Raw genomic sequence first — 26,686 nt, 5'->3', positions numbered from 1 at the left:
GTTGCCTGGGCTGGCACCTTTAGCTTTCAGTGCCTCACCTTCCTCACCTATACCACGGGGCTGGAAATAGTACCTACCTCCCTGGGAGGAGGTCTCAGGGACTGAACAAGAGCATGGAAAGGACTGCAGGACCTCACACCCTTATCTCTTCCTTCCACGAGCAGGGACTAGGTACTCAGAGAAAGGAGTGATGTGCTCAGTACCCCAAGGCAAAGCCTGGCAACATCAGGAGGGGTTACAACGAGACGCAAGCACAAAAGGCTGATGAGAAGAGCGGGTGATCATCCGGCTCTCTTGCTCTCCTGATGGTGGCTGTCACTGAAGAATGGGATACAGGGGGAGCGGGCCATGGGCACATCATGGATCATTGCTTGAAAGGATCAAAAACTTTATTTGCAGGCCTTTTTTGTTTTGGTTTTTAAAATTTACAGGTTTCCTGCCATCCAGGGTAAAAGAGAAGTGGTGTCTTGCTGTACGAGGTTTGTGGGGCTTGCCTTGGGGCTCTGTCCCCATCCGTTTTGCCTGCTCGCTGGCCCCAGGGGTTCTTCCACTGTGGGATAAGGCACTGTGTGTTCTGCAAGAAGGCGCTCACGGCTGGCTGGTGGACGACGAGGCGGCCTTCTCAGGGGCTGCAAAGCTGAGGCTGTTGAGGGGTGGAGTTGAACTTGGGGCCCTGGCAGGAGGCCAATTAGTGAGAAGACCCGAGGCTTCAGTTACTCAGCCCAGCAGGTCTGGTGCCATTGCCCCCCAGCTGGCTCTGCCATGGCGGCCTCAGGATGGAATCATGCCTTTGCTTCTTTTGCGGTCAGCCATGGTTCTCCGGTTGTGGTTGGCTCGTGTTGCCTTGTTGGCTTCCTTCTTCCTGCGTTCCTGGGTTGTCTCACGGCTCTGCCCGTGGCCTCGGGGGCTGCCGGCCACTGCCGTCGAGCTGTCATGCCGGTACCTGAGGGAGGAATGACCCACCCCAGGAGATGGGAGGAGCCTTTCTCGGAGGTCCCTGGGAGAGGACACACAGCTTGGGCCAGGAAACCCATGTCCCAGCTTCCAGTGGGAGAAGAAATGGAGCCCAGCATGGGCAGGGCTATGGGGGTTTTGGCCGGTCCTGTGTCTAGTGAATTCTCTTCTCTGAGCCTTGCCTCTGGATGGGTCCCTGGTGAAGCTGAGGGAAGGTACCTGCTGTGGGCTGACCACAGCCCACAATAAGGAGAGGAAGGCTTAGGGATGGGGATGGGCCTGTTTCTTCCTCTGTAAAATGAGGATAATGAAATAGTGGCTACTTCATATGGCTGTTGTGAGGATTAAATTAATACATGTAAAGCACTCAGGGTTTATGTGTGGGCTTCCTAGGTGGTTGGCTGAGCCCTCCCTGGATAGCTCCCCTCTCACCAGAAACAGCTTTTTAAAATGCTTACCCCTTCCTGGCGAGGAACGCCATGCGCCTAGCTTCTGCTTTCTCCCGCAGCACTGCTGGGTCCTGCACGAAATGGTCAGGCTGTGGAGGGGAGGGGAGAAAAAAATCTAGAGTCACGAGCCTGTCTATCCCCCAAGGCTGTGGCAAGGCGGCGCCTGACTGAATCTTGTTGATACCTCCATGCCAGGAGTGGGGGAAAGCCAGGCTGTGGCAGGGTGATGTCCTAGAAGGAGACACCCTTGCTTGGTCCAAGGTTTTCCATTCCAAATCTCTCTCCTCTGTCCCTCCCACCTCTTTTGTGATGGGGAGGCAGCTAAAGGGACTGAGGCTTTCCCACACAGGCATGATGGGACAGGTGGACCATAGTTGGAGCATGGATAACAACCGGGGGTCTGGCCAGGATGGCCACCATGAGAGACCACATAGAGCCTTGAAAGCTGCCCCTGGGAGCTGACTTGTCCTCACTCTAGCACCACTACCAACATGCTATGGGAGTGCCCACTCTTTTTTTTTTAATTTTAAGGTTTTATTTATTTACTGGAGGAGGAGAGGCAGAGAGAGAGAGAGAGAGAGAGAGAGAGAAAAGGTAGTAGGAGAGAAGAATCCTAAGCAGACTGCACCATTAATACAGAGCCTGATATGGGTCTTGAACTCAAAAACTGTGAGATCATGACCTGAGCCGAGATCAAGGGTCGGATGCTTAACTGGCAAAGCCACCCAGGTGCCCTGAGGGAGAACCCACTCTCGACTGTGCTTTTGTTTTTTGTTTTTTTTTTTGTTTTTGTTTGTTTTCGCCAACAAAAAAGGAGCCTGAACTAGCAGCAGGAAAAACTGTGACCTAAGAACCATAGATAGCTTTTGCTGGCCTGTACTGTTAAAACACACACACACACACACACACACACAGAAGTACAACAGATAACATTTGACAACTGGAAGATTATACATAGAAATCTGGGCTGACCTCCTGCCTGGGAAGGGAAAGCCCTGGAAGCTCTGGGCCTACATGTATGCTAAAGAGCCCCTCGGGCAGGGTGTATGTGTGCTTCTGCTCCACTAGTCACAGTCTCCATCAGGCCCTACTACTCATTTACGCTGGTAACCTGGCCTGGACACATCTGAATTTGTCACCCTGATGGGAGGGCACGAGGGGATGCAGGGGGTCCCAGGGTGCCACTAGGGTTCAAGCTGAGCAATCCGCCCTTAACTGTTTTATATGTTGAGGTTCTAGTTAAGATTTCATTTGAAGAAAAAGTTCAGCTGCTAAAAAATAGAATTTTCAAACTCACCAGCCCAGATGACCACCAAGGGCCCTGGGGCTTTAACATCTCTGTGAATTTAAGAACTGCCATCCTGAGCATGGTGGCCAAGTACTGCCTGGCTCTCTCTCTCGGTCCCCAGGCTCCTGGGCCTCATGAATCCAGTGGCCCCTAATCCATCCCCTGAGCCCCCACTGGGTATGGAGGTGAGTTCTAAGCTAGCAACTCTCCACGCAGGCATCTCGGGCTTGAAGGAACCCCTCTTCTTCTGAGCAGTGACGATGGGGCTGCCTCAAAGCCAGATGCAGGCAAGCAGGGGCCCGTGCTCCCAATTTGCCCTTCAGAACTGCACCCTCCAATTCATCTGCCACCTGCCTACGAGGTACCTTGGGAGCCTCAGCCTCAGCCTCCTCCTCCTCCTCTTCCTCGTCCTCTTCCTGCCCTTCCCCGGGCACTTTGGTTCTTAGCACCTGAGGGATGGTGAAGGGCCTGAGGGTTTAGAGAGAAAGTGAGATCAAAGATTAGATTAAACCTGGAGAGGGAGCTTCAGGGAAGAGGGAATCAGGCTGGGTGAGAGGGAGCTGTCAGGATGGGGAAGGGCTCAGGCAGCTGGAAAAAAAACAAAGTGCCTTTCAAGCCAGCTCTGCTCTAGCCCCCGGACCCTCTAGGGGTACCAGAGTCTGATATGGGGGCTTAGCCAGAGCGGGGCAGCTCTACTTTTCTCTGCACTGGGAAATCTCTGTAAGGTTCCACTGGGGAGAATTTTCTGCAGTTAAAAAGAACAATGTAAAATGACAGCCTGAAACCAAATCAATGCTGCCCCACTCAGGATGGGTTGGACCAACTGGCCAAGGGGGTGGCCTGGGGTGAAGGGAGCACTGGACCGGGAGTCAAGAGACCTCGGTTTGGGCCCTGGCTCTACCACTGACTTGCTCACGTGATCAGGGCCTTGGTCTCCCCAGCTGTATACACAAGAGGCTCTGGGACTGTCGCTGTGCCCCTGGAATTCTGCCCTCTGTCCACCCTGCAGCCTCACCTGCGGCTGATGAGCTCATCATCCGAGTCGGCATCGTTGGCGCCCACCTGGTTGCCATCATACGTGTCATCATACTCGTCCTCATAGTCGTCCCCGCGATAGGGCAGGCCCTCACCTGGCTGCAGCGGCACCTGCAACAGCAGCAGCATGGGGCAGAGGGGCCCGGGGCTGGCTGGCTTCCCCCACCCGGCAAAGGGCCGGCAGCCTGGGGCCGCCTACCTCCTCCACCACCACGCTGTACTGCTCGTAGCGCTGCCGCTGTGCCACCACGTCCCGTTTGTCATTCAGCAGGCTCCGCGTGTTCTCCTCCTTCCTAGAGTTGTGAGGGGACAGCGCAGAAAACCATCAGGCTTTGGAGGCTGCAAGTGCCAGGGCCCAAAGTACCAAGGGCTCAGGCTGGCACAAACTGTGACAAATGGTATCAAAAACTGGCAGGGGCACCCACTGGGGTGCCCATGCGACCAGGTCCAGCCACTTTGGAAGGCACTCCAAAACAGCTGTTGCAATGTAAAATGTGCCCACCCTTTGGCCAGGAAATTCCTCTTTGAGGCGCCCACCCGGGGGAAACACTGGCCATGAGCATTAAGAGCTCTGATCGGAATTTTCTTCCCAGTGTTGTTTGTAACAACGAAAAATGGAAAACAACTAGTGTTCATCACAAGTGAAATAGCCAAATAATGCGCCACATCTTTATTACAGAACGCCAGGTGGCAGTTATCAAGAATGACATTCATCTGTTTGTGCTGATGCAGAGAGAATTCTAAGACTTACTCAAGAGGAAAAAACCAAGCTGCAGAAAAATGTATATGGTATGAGTCCATTTGTATAAGAGACAGAAAGCAAACCAAACTAGCTGTTCCTATGAGCACATATGATTTACATACATCAATGCACAGAGAGGACTAGTTAAGTCCCCCACCAAATGACAATGGTTACTCCTAGGTGGGGCCTGGTATTATTTGAACCTTTTAGAAAACAAAAACTTAAGAAAGGGAAAGGCCAGGGGCACTTGGGTGGCTTAGTCATTTAAGTGTCTGACTTTAGCTCAGGTCGTGATCTCACGGTTCGTGAGTCGAGCCACATATCTGGTTCTCTGCTGTCAGCACAGAATCTGCTTGGGATCCTCTGTCCCCCTTTCTCACTGCCTCTCCCCCACTTATTCTCTCTCTCAAAAAACAAACTTAAAACAGAACAAAAAAAGAAAGAGAAAGGCCATATGTGGCCTTCTTACTGAGTTCAAGGGAGCCACAGGGGACTTCCGGGGTGTGAGGGGCAAGCTGGGGTCCTGTCCGCTTCCTCCTACCCCTGCTTCCTCACGGTGACCTTCTATCTTATACAGTTCAATCTTCCATGTCAAATTGCATTGGAAGAAAAAGCCCAAAAGTTCAACCGCTGTGATAGCACAGGTGAGGAACCTCGGGTGCCGTGGAGGGAAGAAGGGATGTGCCTGGGATCAGTGAACTGTAGCACAGCCTCAGTGGGGACTCAGGGCTCTTGACTGTGGCTTCGCAAATCTGTAGAAAAACCTGGCTTGTCAGACACATAGGCCTGTGGAATGTAGTTTCTAGCCCTGCAGGGGAAAATCAATATGAGATGCCAGGCAAGAAAATCCAGCTTAGCTGTGAAATCAGTTTTCTGGAATGTATCAAAGGTAGGGGGGGGAAAAGAAGAAGAAGAAGAAGAAAAAGAAGAGATACAAACTCATACACAGCTCCATTAAAATCTTCTATTAACTGGCTTTTGGTGCAGGGAGGGACAAGGGCCTGAGTCTCTCAGGCTGTCTGCCTGGGAGCCTGGGGCAGGTCAGGTTTTGGCTGCCTTGAGTAGCTTTTACTAAGGGCCTACTACATGCCAGGGAGGGTACTGAGGCTGAGCTGGGGACAGACTGAAAAAAGAGGAAGATCTGGGTCTGTCCTCATGGAACTCACAGTCCGGTGAGGGTCACAGGCAAATGGCAGCTGACACAAAATGTACCGAATGGACGCAAGCCTGCCCTGGAACCCGGACCCTCCTCGTTTAGGGGGTCTGGCTGGTGGGGGTAAGGGGGAGGAGAAGATGAAATGGAGGCTCCGTGAGGTGGGGGGCATTTGATCTAGACCAGAGAAGATTCTTAGCCCACAGGGAAAGTCTGTATCACACCAGGAAAGGGGGCCTATGCCTGTGGCCTTGGCTCCTACCTGGCTCTTTTCACCAGGCTGGAGGCAGGAGAGGAAAGAGACAGAGAGGAAGTGAAGGGGGTCTGGGCAGTTGGTGCCACTGGAAGGAACACATCTACTCATTCCACATACATTTCCTGAGGGCCTACCAGGTGCCAGGGCCTGTGCTGAGCCAGGTGTCCAAGGATGAATGAGAGGTGTCACTGTCCTTTCTGCCACATCCCACAGCCCCTGGTCCATCCAGTTCCCGGTTCTTGTGTGGAAGGTCCCACTATGGGCCTCTGGTTATGTGGCCCCCTGGCAGGGCCAGAGAAGCCTTGCAAACTCCACTCACCCAGGGTCCTGGGAGAGGACAGAGGCAGGGCCAGTGGAGCCTGGTGCTCTGGGCAGCCCCATTCAGGGAGGTGCAGCTTTGGCCCCATGACCTCCCCTTTGGAGCCAGGAAGGAAAAGAAAAGTGAGGCTCAAATCCAGCCAGGAAAAGATTCATCGGAGGCCTGAACTTCAGTCAAGTCTGGAAACACAGGCAACAGTCGCTCCAGAGATTTCTTCGGAGCAGGTGCTTCCTCAGGGATCCCAGGGGACATGTGGGCTCCCCTGAAGCTGAGGGGAGCCCACTTCCCTCCTCACTTCTTCCAGCCTATCCTTCAAGGCCCAACTCAAACTGGCCCTTAGCGGGGTGACTCCCACCTTTGAACTTCTAAAGGAACTGTAGAGCCAATAAATCCTTCCTTTTCAAGGTAAGGAAACGAACCCAAGAGGCAGAGCAACTTTCCCAAGGTCACACAGCTTCTGTCAGCAGAGCCAGGCTAGAACACAGGTCTACTGACTCAAGTCTACTGGGTACTTCTTGAGCTGTGTGATCATAAGCAAGCTCCTTACCCTTGCTGAGTCTTTTTTTTTTTTTTTTTAAGTTTATTTACTCATTTCGAGAGAGACAGAGAGAGTGAGCAGGGGAGGGGCAGAGAGACTAGGAGAAAGAATCCCAAGCAGGCTCCGTACTGTCAGTGCTCGAACTCACGAAACACAAGACCATGACTTGAGCTGAAACCAGAGTCAGACGCTTAACTGACTGAGCCACCCGGGCACCCCTCCTTGCCAAGTCTTGATTCTGCATCCCAGGGATGAAATTGGATAATGACTAGAAGTGAACTTGGCACATGCTGGGCTCAACAAAATGAATCCTATTTCTTTTTACTGCAGGACTTGTCAGAGCCTTTAATGTGCTAATGTGCTCTGTGACTCACCAAGTAGCAAAGTATACAGACTTTTTTGGCCATAGAGCCTGTTTTGAGGGAGAACACTCATAATCTTCCAGGGTACCACTGTTCAGTCCAAAGGATTTATGGGACCCCACCTTATACACACTGCCTCCTTCATTTTCCTATGATATACCTGCAGCACATGTGCTCGGCCTCTACCCAACAGCCATCCCCTACCTCACCCCCATTCCTAATATACCCTCACATTTGGTTCAGGTCTTTCCACCTTTCCCCCTTCTCCTGGAGCTCTGGACCTCAGCCCTGTGACCCAGCTGCCCACTGAGATATGAGTGGAGTCTGGAGACTTCCAGGAAAGGCCTCCTAGTCTCTAAGAGAAATACAGGAAGACCTGGTCCAGACTTCCTCTTGGCACTGTCATTTCTGGAGGTCATAGATGAAGTAGCTGTGGCCACCCATTGGTTTTGAAGGAACTAGCTCCCAGAGATGAAAAAGATGTATCCTTGATGATGAGATTATATCACAGGTTAACCAAGCCTAGATGGACCCACCTTGCAACTACTTTTCCTGCAAGGGAAAGATTTCTCTATTACTTGAGCCACTGAGTGCATCCTATTTGATTTAACCACATACACACATTTTAACTCAAGTGTGACCTTGTGCTATTTTTCTCATGTGCCCGTTGACTGCCCTGTCCAGATTAGGACAAGTGTCGCTACGGAGGCCCTTGTATGCCCCACCGTGGCACCTCTCCCACTCCGTCTCTACTTATTTAATGGTCTAAATCTTTCCCACAGTCTCTGCGCTGTTTGAGAGCGAGGCCCGGGTACCCTGCTCACCTTGTCTCCCTGGTGTCTAGCACAGGATCTGGCATTAGTACATCACTTAATAAATATTTGCTGAATGAATAAGTAAATAATGGACACATGAATGGAGGCTTTGCCTCTTTGCAATCCCCAGCCCCTGGGCTACCCAGCACAAGGAGTTCAGTAAACATTTGCCTCCCAGTCTTTCCGCCCGGCAGCTCGGAGTGCCCTACGAGCAGGGCACAGCCCTCCTCATCTGCCTCTTTCTCCACAGCAGAAGCTGCAGAGGGTCATTCAGACCTGGAACAGTGGCCATGGAGGCAGGATAACATCACTAGTCTGGGATCTGGGGATGTTGCAACGTGTGTGACTCAGCAGTTTACAAATGCTTCCTGTCCAGCCAGCCAGATGGCTTAACAGCTGCCCTGCGCCCGCTCCCCAAAGCCCTCAGCCAGTCAAGCTTCCAGCACGGGGCCCTCACTGAAGCAGCAGCCTGTAATTCTGCCACTGGGGCTCCTAGCGCAAGAATGGGGCAGGTCCCCCTTCGCCCCTCTCTGAACCTTGCTGTCTCCATATACGTGATGGGGGAGAGGGTATGCTGTACTTGTCCAGCGGTCCCTGGATTTCTGGATTTCATGAACTAGTACAATTTAGTAGACCTCTGGGGGCTAGCACAGTGTTGTCAATGTCTCATTTTGCCATTTGTCTTGAACTGTCATCACTATTAACTCTTGGTCCCTCCAGTGGGCCTCCGTTCCAAAGCCAGGTGATCTTTCCAAAACACGTTGGCTCCTGGGACCCTCATCATGCTCCCTGCGACCTCGGGGCCATTGCCCCTGTTTTTCACTCTGCCTGGAAAGTTTCTCCTTCCCCGCTCTTTACAGAATTGGCCCTTTGAGCTTTCCTCAAGCTTCTACTCTTGGTCCCATATCATTTCCTCAGAGGAGTCTCCCAGCCTGGATGGAACCCTCTACTAGAGGCTCGGAAGTCTGCACGCCTTCACCTTATAGCGCCTGTCATATCTGCAATTTTACTTTGCTTCTTTGACAAAGTGATTAGTGCACACTCCACAGGGGCAGGGGCCATGTCTGTTTCCCTGCCCGCTACACCTCCAGCACCCGATAAATCCAGGGCCAAGTATGCCGTGAGCACCAGGCAAATATTTGTTGAAAGAATGAATAAATCATAAATGGACTTTTCAATGCCAAAAGGACATAAACTAAAAGTAAGCAGAAAGACCTTAAAATGGAGTAAGTTCACCTTCTGAAAAGCTAAGTACAAGTCCTTTGTTTTCTCATTTTGTCACAGGATGGAGAAAATCAGGTCGAGGAGCATCTTCTGGGAAGTACTGCTTGGCTCTGTCACCCAGAGATTCGACGATTGACACATCCAAAGTTGTAGGAAGGGAAGAGGGGGACAGTTTAGGTCCCTCTGGGCTTTTGCTATCAACAAGGGGATTAATTTAAAAAACACCCTGTCAGAGTCAGAGCCTAATGTATAAGCATAAGAGAAGCTGCCCCTGCCTGCTGGGAGCACACAGGTCCTGGACTGCTGGGGGGGTGGTGGGACCCTGAGCCGAAACTCAAGCCAGTTCTGTAAACATGGAGCCCTTAGTTTCTCTGGATTTTCTCACTGCACTTACAGAGTTGGGGTGCCTGGCACCCTGCAGCCCACTGTACTCACCTCCTGCCTTTGTGCACCCGGCTCAGGTCCACTGTATCTCTGCTGAACACATCAAACTCGTCATTCTGGAAGATGTTGTGACGAGATGTGAGCAGGGGTGTCGGGTCTGGTTTCACCTGTCTGCGGGGTAACAGAGAAATCAATTCGAGGGAGAACAGTCAGCTGATGTCTACCTGTGCTCTCTTGACCCATACCATGTTACATCCATCAGATTCTCCACTCCCCTTCCACGGCCACATGATACACAATCTAAAAATCCTGCCCTGTGGCCCCTACATGGGTATGCAGCCATGCCTCACAAAGATCCCCCTCAGTCCCACGTGCCATTCAGAGATCTTCTCAGAAGTTCCCTCCCTCACTGAACACTCACACAGTTCTGTAACACAGGTAGCTAAAATGATTCGACCTCTCTGGGCCTCGGTGCCCTCCTCTGTAAAAAGGGCACAAAGTGGCTAAGGTACTTGTCCAAAGGCTCGAACTTCATTCATTCGATAAACATCATCTTCTGCGGAGGAAACACCCATTTGTGCACTCATTCCTGCTGCCCCACAGGCCTTCAGAGGAACAGTGGGTCAAACTCAGAAAGGGAAGGTGTGAAGAAAGTGAGAAGCTCTGGCTGTCCTCCCTCAGGAATCTGCTGGAAAGGTGACAATGTCAGGGGCAAGCCAGAGACTTCGGAGCTCTGAGAGGCTGAGCAAACCCTTTGTCATATCCTGTGTTTCTGACGGGTCCTCTAGCAAGGAGCAGCTGCGATGTCCAGCTGTGCACGCTCTCCACCCTGCAGGGGGCATGTGAGAACCACCCGGAGGGCCCTAAGTTTTGCTGTTTTCCCAAGGAGGCCATTCAGTTACACGGCTGGGGAACACTGCTATAGTGAAGAGAGAGGAGGCCGAGTTCTGGCCCCCGAGCGGGAAGCAGAGAAGCTAAGAAGGGGCCCTGACGAGGCCCCCGGAACACCTGTAGCTGGGGCCCTGAGACAGCCTGGGTGCCGTGAGACCCCTCCCACCTATGTCTCCCACCTGTCTAGGCTGCGGTCCAGCTGACTGAGGGCAGGGGCCAGCTGCTCCTCCAGGATGTTGTTGATCACCTGCTCCGGGCTGTAGCTGCAGTGCTCCAGGCAGGCCAGGATGAAGCCCTCCCCGAGATCTGGCAACAGGTCCTTCACCTGGGAGATGAGCGAGTCCAGCTCCACGCCACACACAGGGGGGCCCAAGGGAGCAGCCGCCCCCATGCACTGTGGAGAGAGCTAGAGTGAAGGAGGGAAAAGGCAGGCCAAGCAGGCGAGAGGGCAACAGGCCTCCAACAGCACAGGACCTGGAATCGGGGGACCTGGTATGAGTTCTGGCCCTGCCACTCCTGGGCCAAGATCTCAGCCAAGTGACCCAGGTCTCTTGAGTCTCCAATTCCTGAAGCCCTGTGAAGAGGGGAGGGCTCTATGACTTAGTGGTTGAGCTACTTCTGGCTGTGTGATTTGGGGCAGGGCACTTCCCCTCTCCAAACCCCCAGCTTCTTCCATGTAAAATGCGCGTACTGCCTTCTACCTCACGCTGTTTCAGACGGTTCAAAGAGACTAATGAGGAGCACAGTGCCTGGAGAAGGCGAGGCACTCCACAAATGGTCATAACTTCAACTAATCCTTTCCCAACTCTAACAGGTTAATGGCTGACATTGGAGAGAAACAGCAACCAACAGCCCTGGACTGTGTGGAGATGCTCCCCTTTGACTATATTCTTCTTAATAAGGGAGTTCAGTTCATATCCTGCTTGATGTGGCTTAAATCTGTTAGAGTTTTCATTTAAGGAAATCCCCAAATCAAAAAACAACAATAAAAATCATCCGTGTCTCAGAGAAGAAGCCACATGGGGAAGAAGGTGGGAAGAGTGGAGGGGATTGTCATTTTCCAAGCCCCTATGACAACCACAGGGCCTGAGTCTAACACAGGAAGGAGAGCAGCGTCTGTCGACAGCTAGAGGGCCAGCTGGGCTTGCGGCACTCCACCCAACAGCTCTGGGAATCCCAACAACCTCGTGGAGGTAGGGATAGAGACTATCCCCACCTTATACATGGGGAACAGAGGCCAGATGTGAGTGATGTGCTTCCAGCCACAGAGCTGGGAGTGGCATAACCAGGGTCCAACCCCAGAGACTGTATGGTCTTAATCCCTATGTCACGCTGCCTCCCAACATGCAGGGAAGAGTCCTGGGCTCAGGGGCAATCTGTATGGCCACAGACTCGGCGAGTTCTGGAAGAAGCTGGAACACCAGAAGCTTCCACACTTGCTCAGTAGAGCCCTGCAGTCCCATGGCGGGTGTCCAGGCTGGCCAGGCAGTGAGGGAGACCAGGCGTTGCTCTCCACTGCATCCAAAGTGGCTATGCGGTCATCTGTTTAGAGGAGAGCTCTGGGAAGGATTTCACGTGGAAAAAAGCTCCATCACTTCATTTTATAGAGGAGAAATGGGGGGTTTTGGCAGCTGCAGGGACTTGCAGAACTCTCTAAAGGCAGCAGGGAGCTGACCCGCAGCTCAGGGCTGTCAATTCCAAAAGAAACCTTTTTCTCAGAGAGCAGAAACAAAGAAGGGACAGGTTTCCCGGAAGGGGGAGGGGAAACAGGAAAACGTCGCTCCAGACACACACCTCCTCTTCCTCTGAGTTTTCCAGATGTGAGGATGGTCCACTGGCTGGTTCCACCATCGCAATGACCCCATTGGGGTTCTCAGCCACCGGTGGGTCTTTAGCATCTGTGGCTTTCTGTCGGTCCACCCCTTCCCACGCACTCTCGACTGCCTGGAGGATGTAGGCAGTCCGAGTCTCGTCCCTGTGACACATGTTAAGGTGTCTCTCTCTCAGGTGCCAGAGCCTTTTCTGCCTCTCTAGCTCTAAGGCAGCATAATTTCTCAATCCTGTCCCAGCATCTGACCCTTTGACTTGTGTCAGGGGCTATCTGGGTTGTCTACCCAGTGGGCATCACAGGTACCGGGGCTGCTTGAGGAAAGAGGCCAGATCATGGCCACACTGGCCTTGAAACCTAGATCTGCCACTCAGCAGAAAGCAGCTCTGGATGAAGACAAGGCCACGGGCATCCTAGGACATGATAACTGGAGGAGCCAGCAGCAACTTCTATGCACTGACCCCCAGGAGGAGGACCTGATGGAGTCACTGCTAACAGGGCTTCCTGACCCCTTGCTGAGGGCTTGCAGAGGGCCCATAGGGTATCCCTGAGGCAAGACTAGCCCAGCCTCCAAAATGGCCCACAGGTTCTCCTCCCTGTCCTTCCTCCCTCTCTACCACCCTGGGCACTGCCAAGCCAGATATCTGGGAGTTGTCCTAGGCTCCCCCCTCTACTTCTAATCTAACTCCCCACTGGCCATCCCTGGATGCCAGCAACGGAATCCTCACCAGCCCCTGGGGCTCCCAGAAGTCTTAAGCCTGTCTGTTCTCCTCCCTGTGCCAGACAGAGCTTCTCCAAAGTTTAAAACTGACTCTGTCACTCCCTGTTTCACACTCTTCCATGACACCCCGGTGCTTGTAGGACAGAGTCCCAACTTTCAGTGAGAGTCATCCCAAAGGCGTGCAGGTCTGCTCACCCCCAGCTCATCTACCATGCCGTAGCCTCCTCCCCCAGTCCCCAGGCCCCCAGCCCCACCCTGAGAGCTACGCAAAATGTCTGTGGGCTCCTCAGATGGGCCTCTCTGTCCTCCATCCATTGGGAACACTTAGCTCTGGCCTTGGCCACCTCCAATTTCTTCTGCTGGTCTCGGCTTGGACATCACCTCCGTCTCACAGCCTTACCCTGAGCTTGCAGGGTTAGGTGCCTTCCTTGTCTTTCCTAAGCCTCTGAATTTTTCCCATATGACACTTTAACTGCTTGTTTACTTGTCTGTCTCTTCTCCTGCAATGAGGTCTGTGAGAGTGGGGCTGAGTCCATGTTTGTCACATGGGCCCGGACACTCAGTAAACAGTTAGAGAATGCAGGATGCTACCCCACCCAGCTCTGAGGATTGGAGTAGTCATCTCCTCCAGAAACAGGGGCTGGGGCTTTGGCGGGCTTCTGGGGAAAGCTGGCTGACCCGTGTGTTCTGGGAATAAACCTCCCTCTGCTCCTCTGGGTCCTCGCAGCCCAACTCCCGCCTGGCCGGGCCAGGTCCTGTGCCAGTGGCTGTGGAAGGATACAAGACTGCTGAGGCCTGCTGTAGCAAGCTGACATCATCGGCCACAGGGAAGAGTGTGTCGTAGTCCCGGAGGAACCTGCCGAGCAGAGAGCAGATGAAAGGGACAGGGCTGGGGCAAACCGGTCTGCTGCCCAACCACAAATCCCAGAACCTTAGACCATGATGAGCATATGGTAGAGGCTCTAGGATGTAAGGCCTTGTGGGGACTGGTCCCAGCTCAGCCACACTCACCTCTTCTCCTGCAGCAAGGAGCTGAAGATCTGAAGGAACTCTTCGATGAAGCCCTGAATGTTGTCACAGCTGGAACAGGACATCAGGGAGGATGAGCTCACTCGATACAAATGATCTGTAGCTCCCCTCCCTGCTGCCCGCCCTGCTCCCCTGCGAGGCCTCAGACCAGCTGGACGAAAGAGGCATTTGTCTCTTTTCCCCATCACTGTTCAGCAACCCCGGAGCAGGGAAGGGGGCAGATGACATGAGGGAAATACCTCTGCTGGGCTTGGGGAGGGTTCTTCCACCCGGGCAGCTGCTCCCCAGGGCTCACCTATTTTCCAGGATGGGGAGGAGGCAGATCTGGTTCATGAGGATGTGAAAAATCTCCAGTAGCTTCTTCCTGGAATGGGACAGTCTCTGCCACAGGTCACCTAACAGCCTTTGAAGGCCCATGAAAGAGGAAAAAAAAAAACAACAGAGATTTGGGAGATTAAAAGGCCTAGAGGGATTCTCAACAGCTGCAGGTTTCCCTCCCCACAGCTGAGAAAGCCTCACAAGTCACTGGACAGCAACTGGCAAAGGGTTACAGGCCCTGAGAGGCGAGCTGATTCCAGGGCCGCTTCTGAGTTTAAACAGTGGGTGGGAAACCAGTAGGTCAGTTACCAAGAGCTTGGAGCATCAGCTGAGAGGAAAGGTTAGGACGCAGGGGGCAGGAGGCCACTAGGTAGGGACACTGAAGCTAGAGTTGCACAGTCCATGGTGCCACCTCGTTTGTCTTAGAGATGGAGATGTTAAAGCCCAGGAAAGGCAGGGCCTCTATCTCCCATGACAGTGTGCTTAGTTTTGGCCCCGGCTCACTTGCTATCTTCAAGCCTCCTCTTCTTGATTGCAGACTCTAGTTCGGGAATTGCAGTTTCATAGAAGGAAGCTAGTCTGTGGAGGCACACATGGGGGAAAAGGCAAGATTAGTTCATAAATACCACACTTCATCAGAAAATCAAAGCAAACCACAGGAAGCGGGAAGGCCCATTTCTCACTTCCAGGTTGTCACCACAACAGTTTTCTCCCAGAACCACCCTGGCTCTTCCCTAAGCCCAGACTGGCCCTCTGTGGATGGTCCCAGAAAAGCCTTGAGAAGTGACCCGTAGCTATATCCACCTTTCACTGGGAAACCAAGGCCCAGGTAGGCTCATTCTAACAGAGCAATGAGCTACTGAGGTTTGAGAAACCAATACAAGGCCACTCTGTGTTTGCTCCAATCTGTCAGTAGCTTCCTACCTCCTATGACATGAAACTGTAGCTCCTCTCTCTGGTACATCCATAGCCAGCACAGACTAGCTAACCTTGCTTCTCACCTCAGCAACCTCACAGTGACCCCCCGCCCTTCCCAACTCAAATTCAAACTCTTCAGCCAGTGACAGATTTCCAGATCATGCTCACTCACGTGACTTCTCCTTCCTGGAATTAGGTGCACAGCTTCAGAATTATGTTACCCTTACAACTTAAAACGCAGCTGCCTCTCTTTTGTGGTCTAATTCTTCCTCTGAACATCTTAAGCTTCCCAAAGCCAGAACAGTAGCCTTAGTGTCTAAGATGATGCTGAATTTGTAGCGGGTAATCTATAAACATTTAACTACTGACTGGCTGGATTCTGGCAACTTCTATGTTAGTGTAGTCCTGTGTGCAGCAGAGGGTAACTAGGCCCAAAGAGACAGGCTTTACTAGGCCCACAGCATGGCACCCAGAAAAAGAGAGGGCAATTTGGCCCAAACAGATTCAGGTGTTGCCAGGATACATCGCTGGTGGGAAGGTAAATTGGAACTACCCCTATGGAGGGCGATTTGGTGAGATCTATAAAAATTAAAAATGCACAAACCATCTGTTCTTGTGATTCTACTTCCAGGAAAGTATTCCTCAAATATACTTACAAAGGTACAAAATGATGTATGTGCAGTTATTCTTTGTAACGTTTTTCTGTAATAGCAAACAACTGAAGAAAAATCTAAAGATCGATCTATGGGGTCTGGCATTGGTATCTAGCCATACCAAAGACTGAGGATGCTTTGTGTACTGATACATATTAAATTTAAAAATAAACTGCAGGGCACCTGGGTGGCTCAGTTGGTTAAGTGTCTGACTTCAGCTCAGGTCATGATCTCATGGTTCATGGGCTCAAGCCTCGTGTTGGGCTCTGTTCTGACAGCTCAGAGCCTGGAGCCTGCTTCGGATTTTCTGTCTCCCCCTCTCTCTGCCCTTACGCCACTCACGTCCTGTCTCTCTCAAAAATAAACAAACATAAAAATTTTTTTAAAAAAATGCAAACAGTACATATAGTACTCATAATATGTCAGCAGTTTAAAAGGCAGAGGGGGTGATATATAATGTGCATATTTACTTGTATATGTGTATTTATATGCATATCTCTGGAAAACCCCACATAAAAACCTTAACAATGGTTATGTGTGAGGAACAGAACTAAAGAAGGGGGAAAGGAAGACTTCATTGCATATGTATATACATCATATATGTACTATTTACATGTATGTCTGTGTGTGTATATTTATACACATTTAATACACAATGAAAAGTCTTTTTCTCCCCCTTCTCTAGTATATATGTTCATATATATGTATATATATATTTGTTGCTGTTCGTGTTGTTGTTTTAATGTGTTTTTTAAAGTAGGCTCTGTACCCAGGTGCCCCTCATTATATATTTTACACCTTTCCAGTTTTGAACCCTGTGACTGTATTATTCATTCATAAAATTAAGCCACAGAGAGAGATATTCTAATATACCTGAGGACTTAGAGGACGGAGGTTGTTATGAGAGGATTAGCGCAGAGTTGTGTGGTGCCCACAGCCCCTTCCAGAGAGTTGCAGGACTGAGCTTGCTGCGTTTGCTCAGCGAGCGTTCTTGGCCTCCGGCACAGTGAAAACAGGCTGGGCCAGCCCAGGGCTGTTTCTGTTTGTGGGTCAAAGGCAGTGCCACTTGCAGGCAATAGTGTTTTCCTTTCTTCCTCCTCACCCCAAGATGGGTGGAGCCACTCCCCTGCTTTCACTGACCCTTGCAGGAAAGTCAGTTCTTCCAAAAATTACCCTCCATTTCCAGAGACCCTTTCAAAAACAATTTGAGAAGATGCTTTAATAAAATGGGAAAATGCCTGTGGGGGTGCCTGGCTGGCTCAGTCGGTAGAGCATGTGACTCTTGATCATGGGGTCATGATTTTGAGCCCCACGTTTGGGGTAGAGTTTACTTAAAGAAAGAAAGAGAAAGAGAGAGAGAGAGAGAGACAAAGCAAGCAAGCAAGCAAATGCTTATGATAAGTGAAGATAAACAGGGTACAAAATCCTAAGAATATAATGATCTCTCACGGTGATTTTAATTTTCTACCTTCCAGAATTTTCCAAATTTCATATGAGCATTTGCCAGTTTATGCTACTTTAATCATGAGAAAAGATACCTTTTTCAAAAAGTGGACAGCTACAGGCTCATCCTAACCCCTTTCTTCCGGGGAGGGTGCTGATTGGTGCTTTATTCTAACATCTGGGAGGCTGATCAGTCCTCACATCTGATTTTCACGAGCTGAAAAGACCCAGGAGGGGTCAGAGCACCAGCTGCCATCTCTGGCACATGTAAGCACTAGATAAATGTTTTGTTGAATGGGCAAGTAAATGACTGAATGGACCGATGGCTGAGTGGACAGAGTTGGGCAGCTCCCAGAAGCTCCTGCGAATGGTGGGGAGAGACGCCTGGCAAAAGCAACAGCCAGAGGCCATGGAGAACAAGCCAGTCCCCACTGTTGCCAGGCAACATGCAGGTTACCAGTCCAGGCCTGTGGACCTCTTTCTCACCACACAAGGAACGGACCATTGTTCGTGGCACTAAGTGGGCAAGGAAGGTCTCGCTCCCTATATCTTTCTTTACTCATATCCTCCTGTACAACTTTCCTCATCTTGGCAGGATCGTTCTAGAACTCTTTTGGATAGAAGCTTTCAGGGGCTCCCTACTGCCTTCAGAATAAATGCCCCACTCCCTGCCGGCAAGTTCAAGGCTCCTCACAATCACTTCTAGCAACTCTCTGGAGACTCCATTGTTACCAGCTCCTCTTCCTGCTGCCCCAGGCCCTGCTTCATTCCAATCCACTTCCTGGCTCTCCTTGGACCCACTCTGGGCCTTCCCACCTGTACTCTGCCTGCCTGGAATGCCCTTCCTGCTAATGTAATCTTACTCTGTCTGGAAGGTTCCTGTTCATTCTTCCAGATCTTGCTTAAGAGCCATTTTGAAACCTCTTATTTCACCAGATGGAATTTTGCCTCCCTCCTCTGTGTTCCCAGGGCACTTCATAATATGGCCACAACGGCTGGCCCCACAAGTCAGCAAATCTGCCTGTTTCTTCGTGCATGCTCTAGACTAGATGCTGAAGTTCTCAGACCACTTCTTATTGTCTGTTACTCCCTTGTACCTGTCCGTGATAGGAACCTTGAAACAACAGAACTGAACTAAAACTGCCCTGTTCTTGGTTGCTGGGTTTTTTTATTCCCTCCCCTGCTTAGTTCTTAGCCCAAAATGGGAATGCTTCTAAAATGCGGGCTTGGAGTGCCTGGGTGGCTCAGTCAGTTGAGCGTCCAATACCTGATCTCGATTTGGGTCATGATCTCACAGTTCATGGGTTTGAACCCTGCATTGGGCTCTGTGGTGACAGCTCAGAGACTGGAGCCTGCTTCGGAGTCTGCGTCTCCCTCTCTCTCTGCCCCTGCCCCACCTGTGCTCTGTATCTCTCTCAAAAATAAATGACATTAAAAAAATAATAATAATAAAAGTTAAAAAACAATAACTAACTAACTAAATAAATACAATGTAGGCTCCACACAAGCAGGAGCCTTCTCTGTTGTCCTCACTGCTGTACACTCAGGCTGGAAGAGGGCCTGGCACATTCTAAGTACCCAGTAAGTATCTGCTGATGGAGGATGTCAACTACAACCTCTACTTCAGCAGTCAGAACTACTACTGTACCTGTAACAGAAGTCATGTTTCTGGAAGGTTTGGCAAGCCAAAGGGAAGATATCCAGGAAGGCCCAGAGTGTAGTGCAGGTATCACAAAGGTAGAGAACAACGTCTTTTAATTCCTGTTGCCAAAAGAAAACACTGCATTATTTTCCTCCACCCCCATACACAGCTCTGTAGTGGGTCTGAGACAAAATTGACAAAAGCCAGGAGGAGCCAACAGGAAGATACCTTGTTGGGGGGATGAGAAACTAGACATTTGCGCAAAGCCTGGCTGGTCCATCTCGAGGAGCACCATCTGTACAAGTTACTCAATCTCCCTACTTCAGGTCTTGCTATCTTAGCTCCAATGGGCACTGACCCAATGAGCTCTGGGGTTACTTCTACATCTAGGATAATATACTTCTCTCCTCTAAGCTGAAAGAGAATCACCCCTGAACCTGAAGACAATGCCTGTGGTCCCACACAAAAGCACATTCTACTGAGGACAACAATATCAAGTCCATATTTTTCATACAGTTTGAAGAGGACAGAACATACATGTTCCTGAGTCTCTTGACTACTTAGAAAGGAGGCTAAGCAGTTGTTAGGATCTCTATTTTACAGAGAAGGAAACTGAGGTTCAGAGGGGTAAAATGACTTGCTCCCACAGTACTCTGTGTCTTTCTGAAACATGTGTTTAAAGCCTATTTTCCGAAGAGACTGGAAGCTCCAGGAGGGCAGCTCACAGCTGCCTCTTTCCTGCTCTGCCTCTTGTGATTTTAGGCCTTTTAGGCCTTTTAGCATAAGGCCTGACGCATGTCTAGGCTCCTTAAGTATCCACCTCTGACTCAGACTCCATGAGAGCAGGCGCCATGTCTGCTTTTGCCTACAGTTTTATCCTGAAGTCTCCACACATGCTGGGGGCTCCTCAGTATAAATTCACTGAACGAACACAGGGCTCAGTGAATAACACGAATGAGCTCATTGCGCTGAACTAAGTGAAGACTAAACCCCCATCCTCTGACCTCTAGTTCCCTGTTCTTTCCACTACTCCATAAGTGAAGCTCCCAGGGAAAAATAAAAGCCTGCTGAAATGGTCTAAACCTGTGTGATGGGAATAACTGCTTATGGAGTTGGGTAAAAAGGGCCACAAACATGGGAAGAAGCTGCTGGGTCCCCTGCCAGCCAAAAAGAGGCTGGGCTGAAGTGTAACCTCACCAGGAGAGGCATGTCGCTGGGGGTCAACCGGCTCCTCTCCTCAAGCTTCTGGGGTGTGGCGCTGGCCCCGTCCCCTTGCAAACCACAGTGCTGGAGGATATTGCTAAAAACCTGTGAAACACAAGAAGAGACTCTCCCACATCCTGTCACACCAACAGCTAGGACCCCTGACCTGCAGTCTGGGACGGGTGATCTGAAAGCTACCTTGGAATCTCTGGACTATATGCTAGTGTTTCTATGAAACCAGAGACAATGACAGGGTGCAGGGCACAATCTTATAGGATTGTGGTGAGGATTAAAAAGACAAAATGTATGGAAGCCCCCAGAGTCCTGCAGATATTACCTGAATGGATATGCTGGGCAAATGTATGGTAATAAATATTTAAGATACATAGTCAGAAAAATATATGTATATTTAGCAACATATTATATATGCTTTGGATTCTCTGAAGATGCAATCATCGGTGAGGAGAAAATAGAGTCCATCGTAAAATCATGTATGTCTTTAACTCATTGCACCATCTTAAGTACGCTAGCACATAACTAACCTAAAAAGTTATCGTGAATAGTGGAATTTCTTGGTGGTGGGATTATGGGTTAATTTTCCTCTTTCTGTTTTTTTTTTCATAATTTCCAAATTTTCTACAATGAACATTATTTTATAAAACAATTTTATAGAAATTTAAAGCTCTTATATGAGAAACATGGGTATCTGAGAGGGGTATCCTTAGAGCCTTACAGCTGTTGGCAAACAGCACACAATTTAAGCCAAGCTCTTTTTGTGTGAGTGCTAGACAGCCCTTAGATTTCAGTTCTGTTCAAGCAGGGAAAAACGCAAATTTGAGAGGGTGTGCTGAGGGGCAGACACAAGGACTGGCTGGAGACGGGGCTGGAGAGAGGTAGGGAGGAAGCATTTCTCCCAGGCTCTTCCAGGAAAGTCCAGGGACACCACCAAGTTGGAGAAGGGATCTGGGCAGGGCTGAGAGCTGATACCTGAAGGATGGTGGGCATGGTTTCATCCAGGTCATTATAGTAACTTGGCTGCTGAGTAAAGATGTTTCCTGAAAAGAGAAGAGAAAAGTAGGAATTGGGAAAAGACAGTGGGGGAAGGGAGGACACATTACAAATGGTTGCCAGCATATTCTATGACCTTTCTCCCTTTTCCTAAGCCTGTCTGCACTAGAGCAGTCCTGGCCCCAGGCCCTGCTGGCACAGAGCTTTGGCCCAGCCTAGAAACTTCCCCAGCATGAGGGAGGGACTTTACTCAGTACAAATTAACCTTTTAAGCACCTCTGCCTAGTGAATTACATAAAAGGCCTGCCCTGGTCAAACCAGCTTGTCCTGATGTCCCCAGGGTGTGATCACATTTGGGCACCGTGCCTTGTATGACAGCATTGGCTTTGGAAGTGGGAATTAGTCATCCAGGAAAATTAGAAGATATGATCTCTTTGTTCAAGAAACCTGGATGCTATAATCCAAGATTCTTGCCAGGCCACACCTCTAATAATGTGAGGAGACACTAAGGAGAAATTTGTCTAGAAATTCTCTTACCTTCTGCTTTTGAATATGCTAGCCATATTAATCCATCCTCCTCCAAGGTGAGAAGCCTTAGAGAGATCTCGAACTAAGTTTACCACACATTTGCAGTTGTCTTAAAAAACAAAGCTCCTTTCCGAATGTTTACTACCTCCAAGCGCGGCTGCTGTGAGCGCGTAGGTTAGAGCATATGGTAACTGGAACAGTAACCAAGTGTTCTGGCTGCCCAAATGGTGAGGGAAGGAAGGAAAATCACAGCAAGCTAGGAGACATGATGACACAAAATGCCAACACCCTTAAGGAGAGGCCAGGATTCTTCATCCCACCACGATCCTAAAGTCTAAGGCTGGCTGACTGTCAGGATGTGCTGCATTCTATGAGTCTTTTGTCCTTGGGCAGGTGTGTCCTTGGCCTCCCTTAATGAAAACCCTGCAGCCCTTGCCCCATCCCGGAGGATTTGAAAAATCAATGAGATCAAAGGCCAGATGGGGCTGGGTGAGTAAGCAAGTCACTATGTAGCCAGACTTTCTGTAAACACTTTCTTGGATGCCACTTCACTGCTTGATTCCAGAAAGCTGAGTTTTAGCAGCATGAGCTTGCTCAGTGCATCCCACCTCCAGATGGGTGCTGACCCCTCAACCTGTAAAGGTACTCCCTGACCATCTGTGCTCACATTCTAATCTTGACAGCAGGGAGGGACTGAGCTGTCTCCCCACCAGGTTCTGTTCTTTCTCACAAAACCCTCCCATCCAATGGTATCCTCAAGGTCAAGTCACAGAACTCCTGACCACAGCACAAAGGGCCATGTGACATCTGGCCCTGGCAGCATCTCCAACCACCCTCTCCCCATTTCCTGCCTTGCATTCCTCTCTCACACCTCTTCAACCTCAGAGAACAAGTCCCATCCCGTCCCTCCCATCCCTGGAGTGACCTCCCAGAGCTCAGTCCACCCTAAGGCAGGTGTCACCTTCTCCAGGCAGTGCCTCCTGACCCAGGCATTAGGAGCAGATCTCTGCCCTCACCCCATACCAGACAGTGGACCCCACCACACCCTGACCACCTGGCATGGGGTAAGGCGCTCTCTTATAATCCTTCTAGTGCTTAAGCCTGAGTAACAGGGATGTTTTACAAGCACCAAAACAGATCACATTTCACAACTGACCCTTTCCTCTCCTTTATCTGATCCAGTGACAGTGAAGATCTGACTTTCAATTTCACAAAGAAACTGTTAAGAAGTAAAGGACAACCTTCTCAGGCTAAAGCAGTTCATAAACCCAGAGGGAGAAAAAGAAAAGTGGGGGCGCCTGGGTGGCTCAGTTGGTTAAGCATCTGACTCTTGATTCTGGCTCAGGTCATGATCTCAGGGTTCGTGAGTTCAAGCCCCACATTGGGCTACACACTGAGTGTAGGGCCTGCTTGGGATTCTCCCTCTCTCTCTTTCTCTCTCTCTCTCTCCCTCTCTCTGACCCTTTCCTCCCTCTGTGCATGCATGGGCCCAATTTCTCTCTCCCTCTCTCCCTCTCACAATAAACAAACTTAAAAAGAAAAAAAGGGGGGCCCCTGGATTGCTCAGTTGGTTAAGTGTCTGACTTCGGCTCACTCAGGTCATGATCTCACAGTTCATGAGTTCGAGCCCTGCATCAGGCTCTGAGCTGACAGCCCAGAGCCTGGAGCCCGCTTCAAATTCTGTGTCTTGCTCTCTCTGCCCCTCCCCTCCTTAACGTTAAAAAAATTTTTTTTAAAGGAAAGAAAGAAAGAAAAGAAACCCAGGTGAATGGGAGGTATTGCCAAAGAGATCAGTGCAAGTTCTTGGTAGGGCCAAGGCCTGATGTACCCCTGCTTTCGAAAAGAGGCTCCAAGAGTCTAACTGAAAGGCCCTACTTTCAAAATTATAATTATTGATTCAGAATATCAACCTTGAAGTTTAAAAAAAAATCCAGGTGTGTGTACAGGGGGCTGGGGGTGCTAGATAAGGACAGGGCTTCTGCCCAAAGGAAAATCAGCCAGTTCCCTTGTTCCTTCCTTTTCTCCCTTGTCAACTCTACTACTATGGCTCATCTGCTATCTCCCCACCAAGAGCTCAAGAGCTTCTGTGGTACAGAAAGTGGAGGCCACCTCTTTGGGTTGGAAAGAGAGCTGCTGTGTGTGTGTGTGTGTGTGCATGCATGCGTGCATGTGTACGTGTGTGTGTGTGTGAGTGTCTGCAGGCCCTTCCTCCATACTCCCCTCAATCCACACACCCCAGCACACACACAATGAAGGGACTCTGGGTGCCTTTCTCATCCTCTTTTCCATTAACCACCCTCTAAGAGCCGAAGAAAGGGCTCTCCTAAATAAGCCAATTAAGAGTTCTCAATCTGGGGCTAAAAACATTCTAAAATGCCTCAAAATCTATAAGGTGGTATGTTTTTCTGGGGACAAGATTCATCTGATTCTCAACGAAGTCAGTGACTCAAAAGATTAGGGGCTTTCTCACTCTACCCTTGTCCACCTGGAAATGCTCTCCCCCAGCATCTCATGCCCCAAAGATCTCTATGCCTCCACTCACAACCCACTCCATTCCTCCCTCGTCCTGCCCAAAGGCCCTTTCCCTGCACCCGACACCAGTTTTCTCCAGAATTGTTCAGTCTTTTCCCTCCAGCTGACCTCCCTAAGCACTGCTTTATTCTGCTCCAGCAGCCAAACCAGGCTCTCACCTTCAAACCCACACTGAAGCACTGGTCCCCTCCTCAACCTCTTGTTACTACCCTCCCCATTGGCATACTGCCAAATAAACTTTGACACCAGATATCTCCTCCTCGCAGTTCCCATGGCCTCATGACACTAAGAGCTTACAGTCACCAGGCGCTTGTAATGAGCCAGGCACTATGCCAATCCTTACAACCATCCTATGAGGTGGGTGTATCATTAGTCTTCCCACCCTTCAGATGAGAAAACTGAGGCTGAGAGAGGCTGACTGACTTGGACAAAGTGACACAGTCAGGAACAGAGCTGGGGTGTGAATTGGGCAGAGCCTGCTTTCTGAGCCACCAAGTGATACTTTTCCCCAAGTGCTAAAGGCTGGCACAGAGCCCTCCTTGAACCGGCCCCAGCTTCCCCTTCCCCATCTCCTGCTGCTGCCCTCCCAGCATGCTCTGCTCTAACCAGACTGGCCTATAACTGTTTCTCTAACTAATCATGCCTGTTTTTGCTCACTCACCCCATGCCCTCAGTCCACAGTAACATTATGAAGAGTCTTTCTCTGGGAAAGTCAAAGAAATGAACTGATGACCAGGGAATAATTAGATTTGAATGGGAAATCAGAGGCTATTCCAATGAAAAGGCTGGATGTGAAATTTCATATATATTATGCTCTGATATGGTTTTGAAAAATAGAGAAAAGACTAGAAAGAAATAATCACCAAATGATTGTCTCTGGGTGCAGGAATTTGGTAACTGCTTTCCTGCTTTTTTACATTTTATATTCCCTCCAAGCTTTCTAAATTAACATATATTATCTTTATTATTACCTTTATTATTAGGAGAAAAGAAAGAAGCAACCCATTTCAAGGGAAAACTTAGCTTTGTAATTGGGTATTGAGAAACTATGTCCTATGATCTCAGGGTGAGGAGGGCCGACAGTGGTGCCCTGGGTGAGCACCTCTTTGTGTCTGGCCCAATACCATCAGCCGTGGTTCAAAGAGGAATCCACTGGTTGGAGCGCTTGGGTGGCTCAGTCAGTTAAGCGCCTGACTCTTCATTTTGGCTCAGGTCATGATCTCACGGTTCATGAGATCCAGTCCCACACTGGGCTCTGTATTGACAGCATCAAAACAAATCAAAGAGAAATCCACTGCAGCGTTTTTCCCTCTGTCATATCCCAACCAAGTTCCAGTCTGTGATGAAACCTTCCAGCCCACTGCTTTTTTTTTTTAATGTTTACTTATATTTGAGAGAGAGAAAGCATGTGTACACACAAGGAGAGGAGGGGCAGAGAGAGGAGGACAGAAGATCCAAAGTGGGCTCGGCGCTGTCAGCAGCAAGCCCAATGTGGGGCTTGAACAAACAAACCACGAACAAGTTCACGACTTCAGGCAAAGTCGGACACTCAACTGACTAAGCCACCCAGGTACCTCTGGCCCACGGCCTCTTGATGGGATCCAACTCCTGAAGTTATTCCTTTCTCAACCCAAAAGAGTCCTCTCTGAACTCTGTCTTCATCTATTCTCAGCAACAATACAAATGATGACATTTTGGGGGCAGCCCTATTATCCTTGAGGCAGGGAGGGACGAAGAGCAAGAGCTCGAGAGTCAGGCCTATGTGACATAAATCCCAGCTTGGCCACTTATTAGTCATGGCCTCTCAGGCAAGTCCCTCATTTTAACCTCCATTTCCTTGTCTGTAAATAGTGGTATTACAGGGTCGTATCACAAGGCTGCTGTGAGGATCCGTTAAGATCACACAGGAGGAGCACTCAGCAGGGTGCTGGGCCCCCAGTGAGCACTCACACAAAGGTTAGCAATCACTGCTGTTCCTACTCTCACCATCAAAGCAAACTTCCTCACTACTTCAACTGGCTGGCATGCGGCCTAATACTAAGATCCTTGAGGGACCCTGAGATACAGTGTTGTCTCCACTCCCCCATGGCCACCCAGTCGCATCTTTCGGAGTTGACACACCTATATCTGCAAGGTCATACCCAAGCCCCACCTGCCACCGCAGCTCTGAATCCCCCTGTGCTCATTGAGGTGCCGCGTTTAGAATGTCTAGTTTGGCATGTGGGGGCCATGTCCGTGCAGCCCTCCAGGCCCTGTGCCTTACGTACCTATCATCTTCTGGAGCAATGGCGAGTTGCCTTTTCCAAAGAGCACACAGAGGTCCAAGATCTTTGGGATGTCAAACAGGAAGTTATTGTAGAGGATTTCTCCAAATGCAGAGGGGGAAATGAAGTGTTCCTAAGGAACAGTGCAGAGAGACAGGATGAGAGACTGTCTGAAAGCATATCTTTGTG

General features: G+C 50.1%; 1 protein-coding gene across 3 annotated transcripts in view; it reads right to left on the bottom strand.

Moving 5' to 3' along the window:
- Positions 1 to 371: 371 nt before the first annotated feature.
- The window catches only part of ASCC2 (activating signal cointegrator 1 complex subunit 2), a 39,744-nt gene continuing 13,429 nt past the window's right edge, over positions 372 to 26,686 (bottom strand). For all 3 annotated transcript variants that reach the window (XM_077761622.1, XM_077761623.1, XM_077761624.1), the window contains 16 exons: positions 26,501 to 26,630; positions 21,153 to 21,220; positions 20,160 to 20,270; positions 18,969 to 19,081; positions 14,811 to 14,885; positions 14,284 to 14,391; positions 13,971 to 14,039; positions 13,741 to 13,815; positions 12,205 to 12,385; positions 10,590 to 10,804; positions 9,571 to 9,690; positions 3,926 to 4,019; positions 3,707 to 3,837; positions 3,057 to 3,159; positions 1,413 to 1,492; positions 372 to 943 (listed from right to left, as the gene is read on the bottom strand). In XM_077761622.1, the coding sequence (XP_077617748.1) occupies positions 772 to 943; positions 1,413 to 1,492; positions 3,057 to 3,159; positions 3,707 to 3,837; positions 3,926 to 4,019; positions 9,571 to 9,690; positions 10,590 to 10,804; positions 12,205 to 12,385; positions 13,741 to 13,815; positions 13,971 to 14,039; positions 14,284 to 14,391; positions 14,811 to 14,885; positions 18,969 to 19,081; positions 20,160 to 20,270; positions 21,153 to 21,220; positions 26,501 to 26,630 (1,845 nt within the window). In that variant the 3' untranslated portion in view covers positions 372 to 771. The remainder of the gene's footprint in view (positions 944 to 1,412; positions 1,493 to 3,056; positions 3,160 to 3,706; positions 3,838 to 3,925; positions 4,020 to 9,570; positions 9,691 to 10,589; positions 10,805 to 12,204; positions 12,386 to 13,740; positions 13,816 to 13,970; positions 14,040 to 14,283; positions 14,392 to 14,810; positions 14,886 to 18,968; positions 19,082 to 20,159; positions 20,271 to 21,152; positions 21,221 to 26,500; positions 26,631 to 26,686) is intronic.

Source organism: Crocuta crocuta, unplaced genomic scaffold (assembly GCF_008692635.1).
Source record: "Crocuta crocuta isolate KB4526 unplaced genomic scaffold, BGI_CrCroc_1.0 scaffold348, whole genome shotgun sequence".
NCBI classification, from domain to species: domain Eukaryota; kingdom Metazoa; phylum Chordata; class Mammalia; order Carnivora; family Hyaenidae; genus Crocuta; species Crocuta crocuta.
Note: the sequence above shows the minus strand (reverse complement) of the source record. Positions and strands in the feature narration are given on the sequence as shown.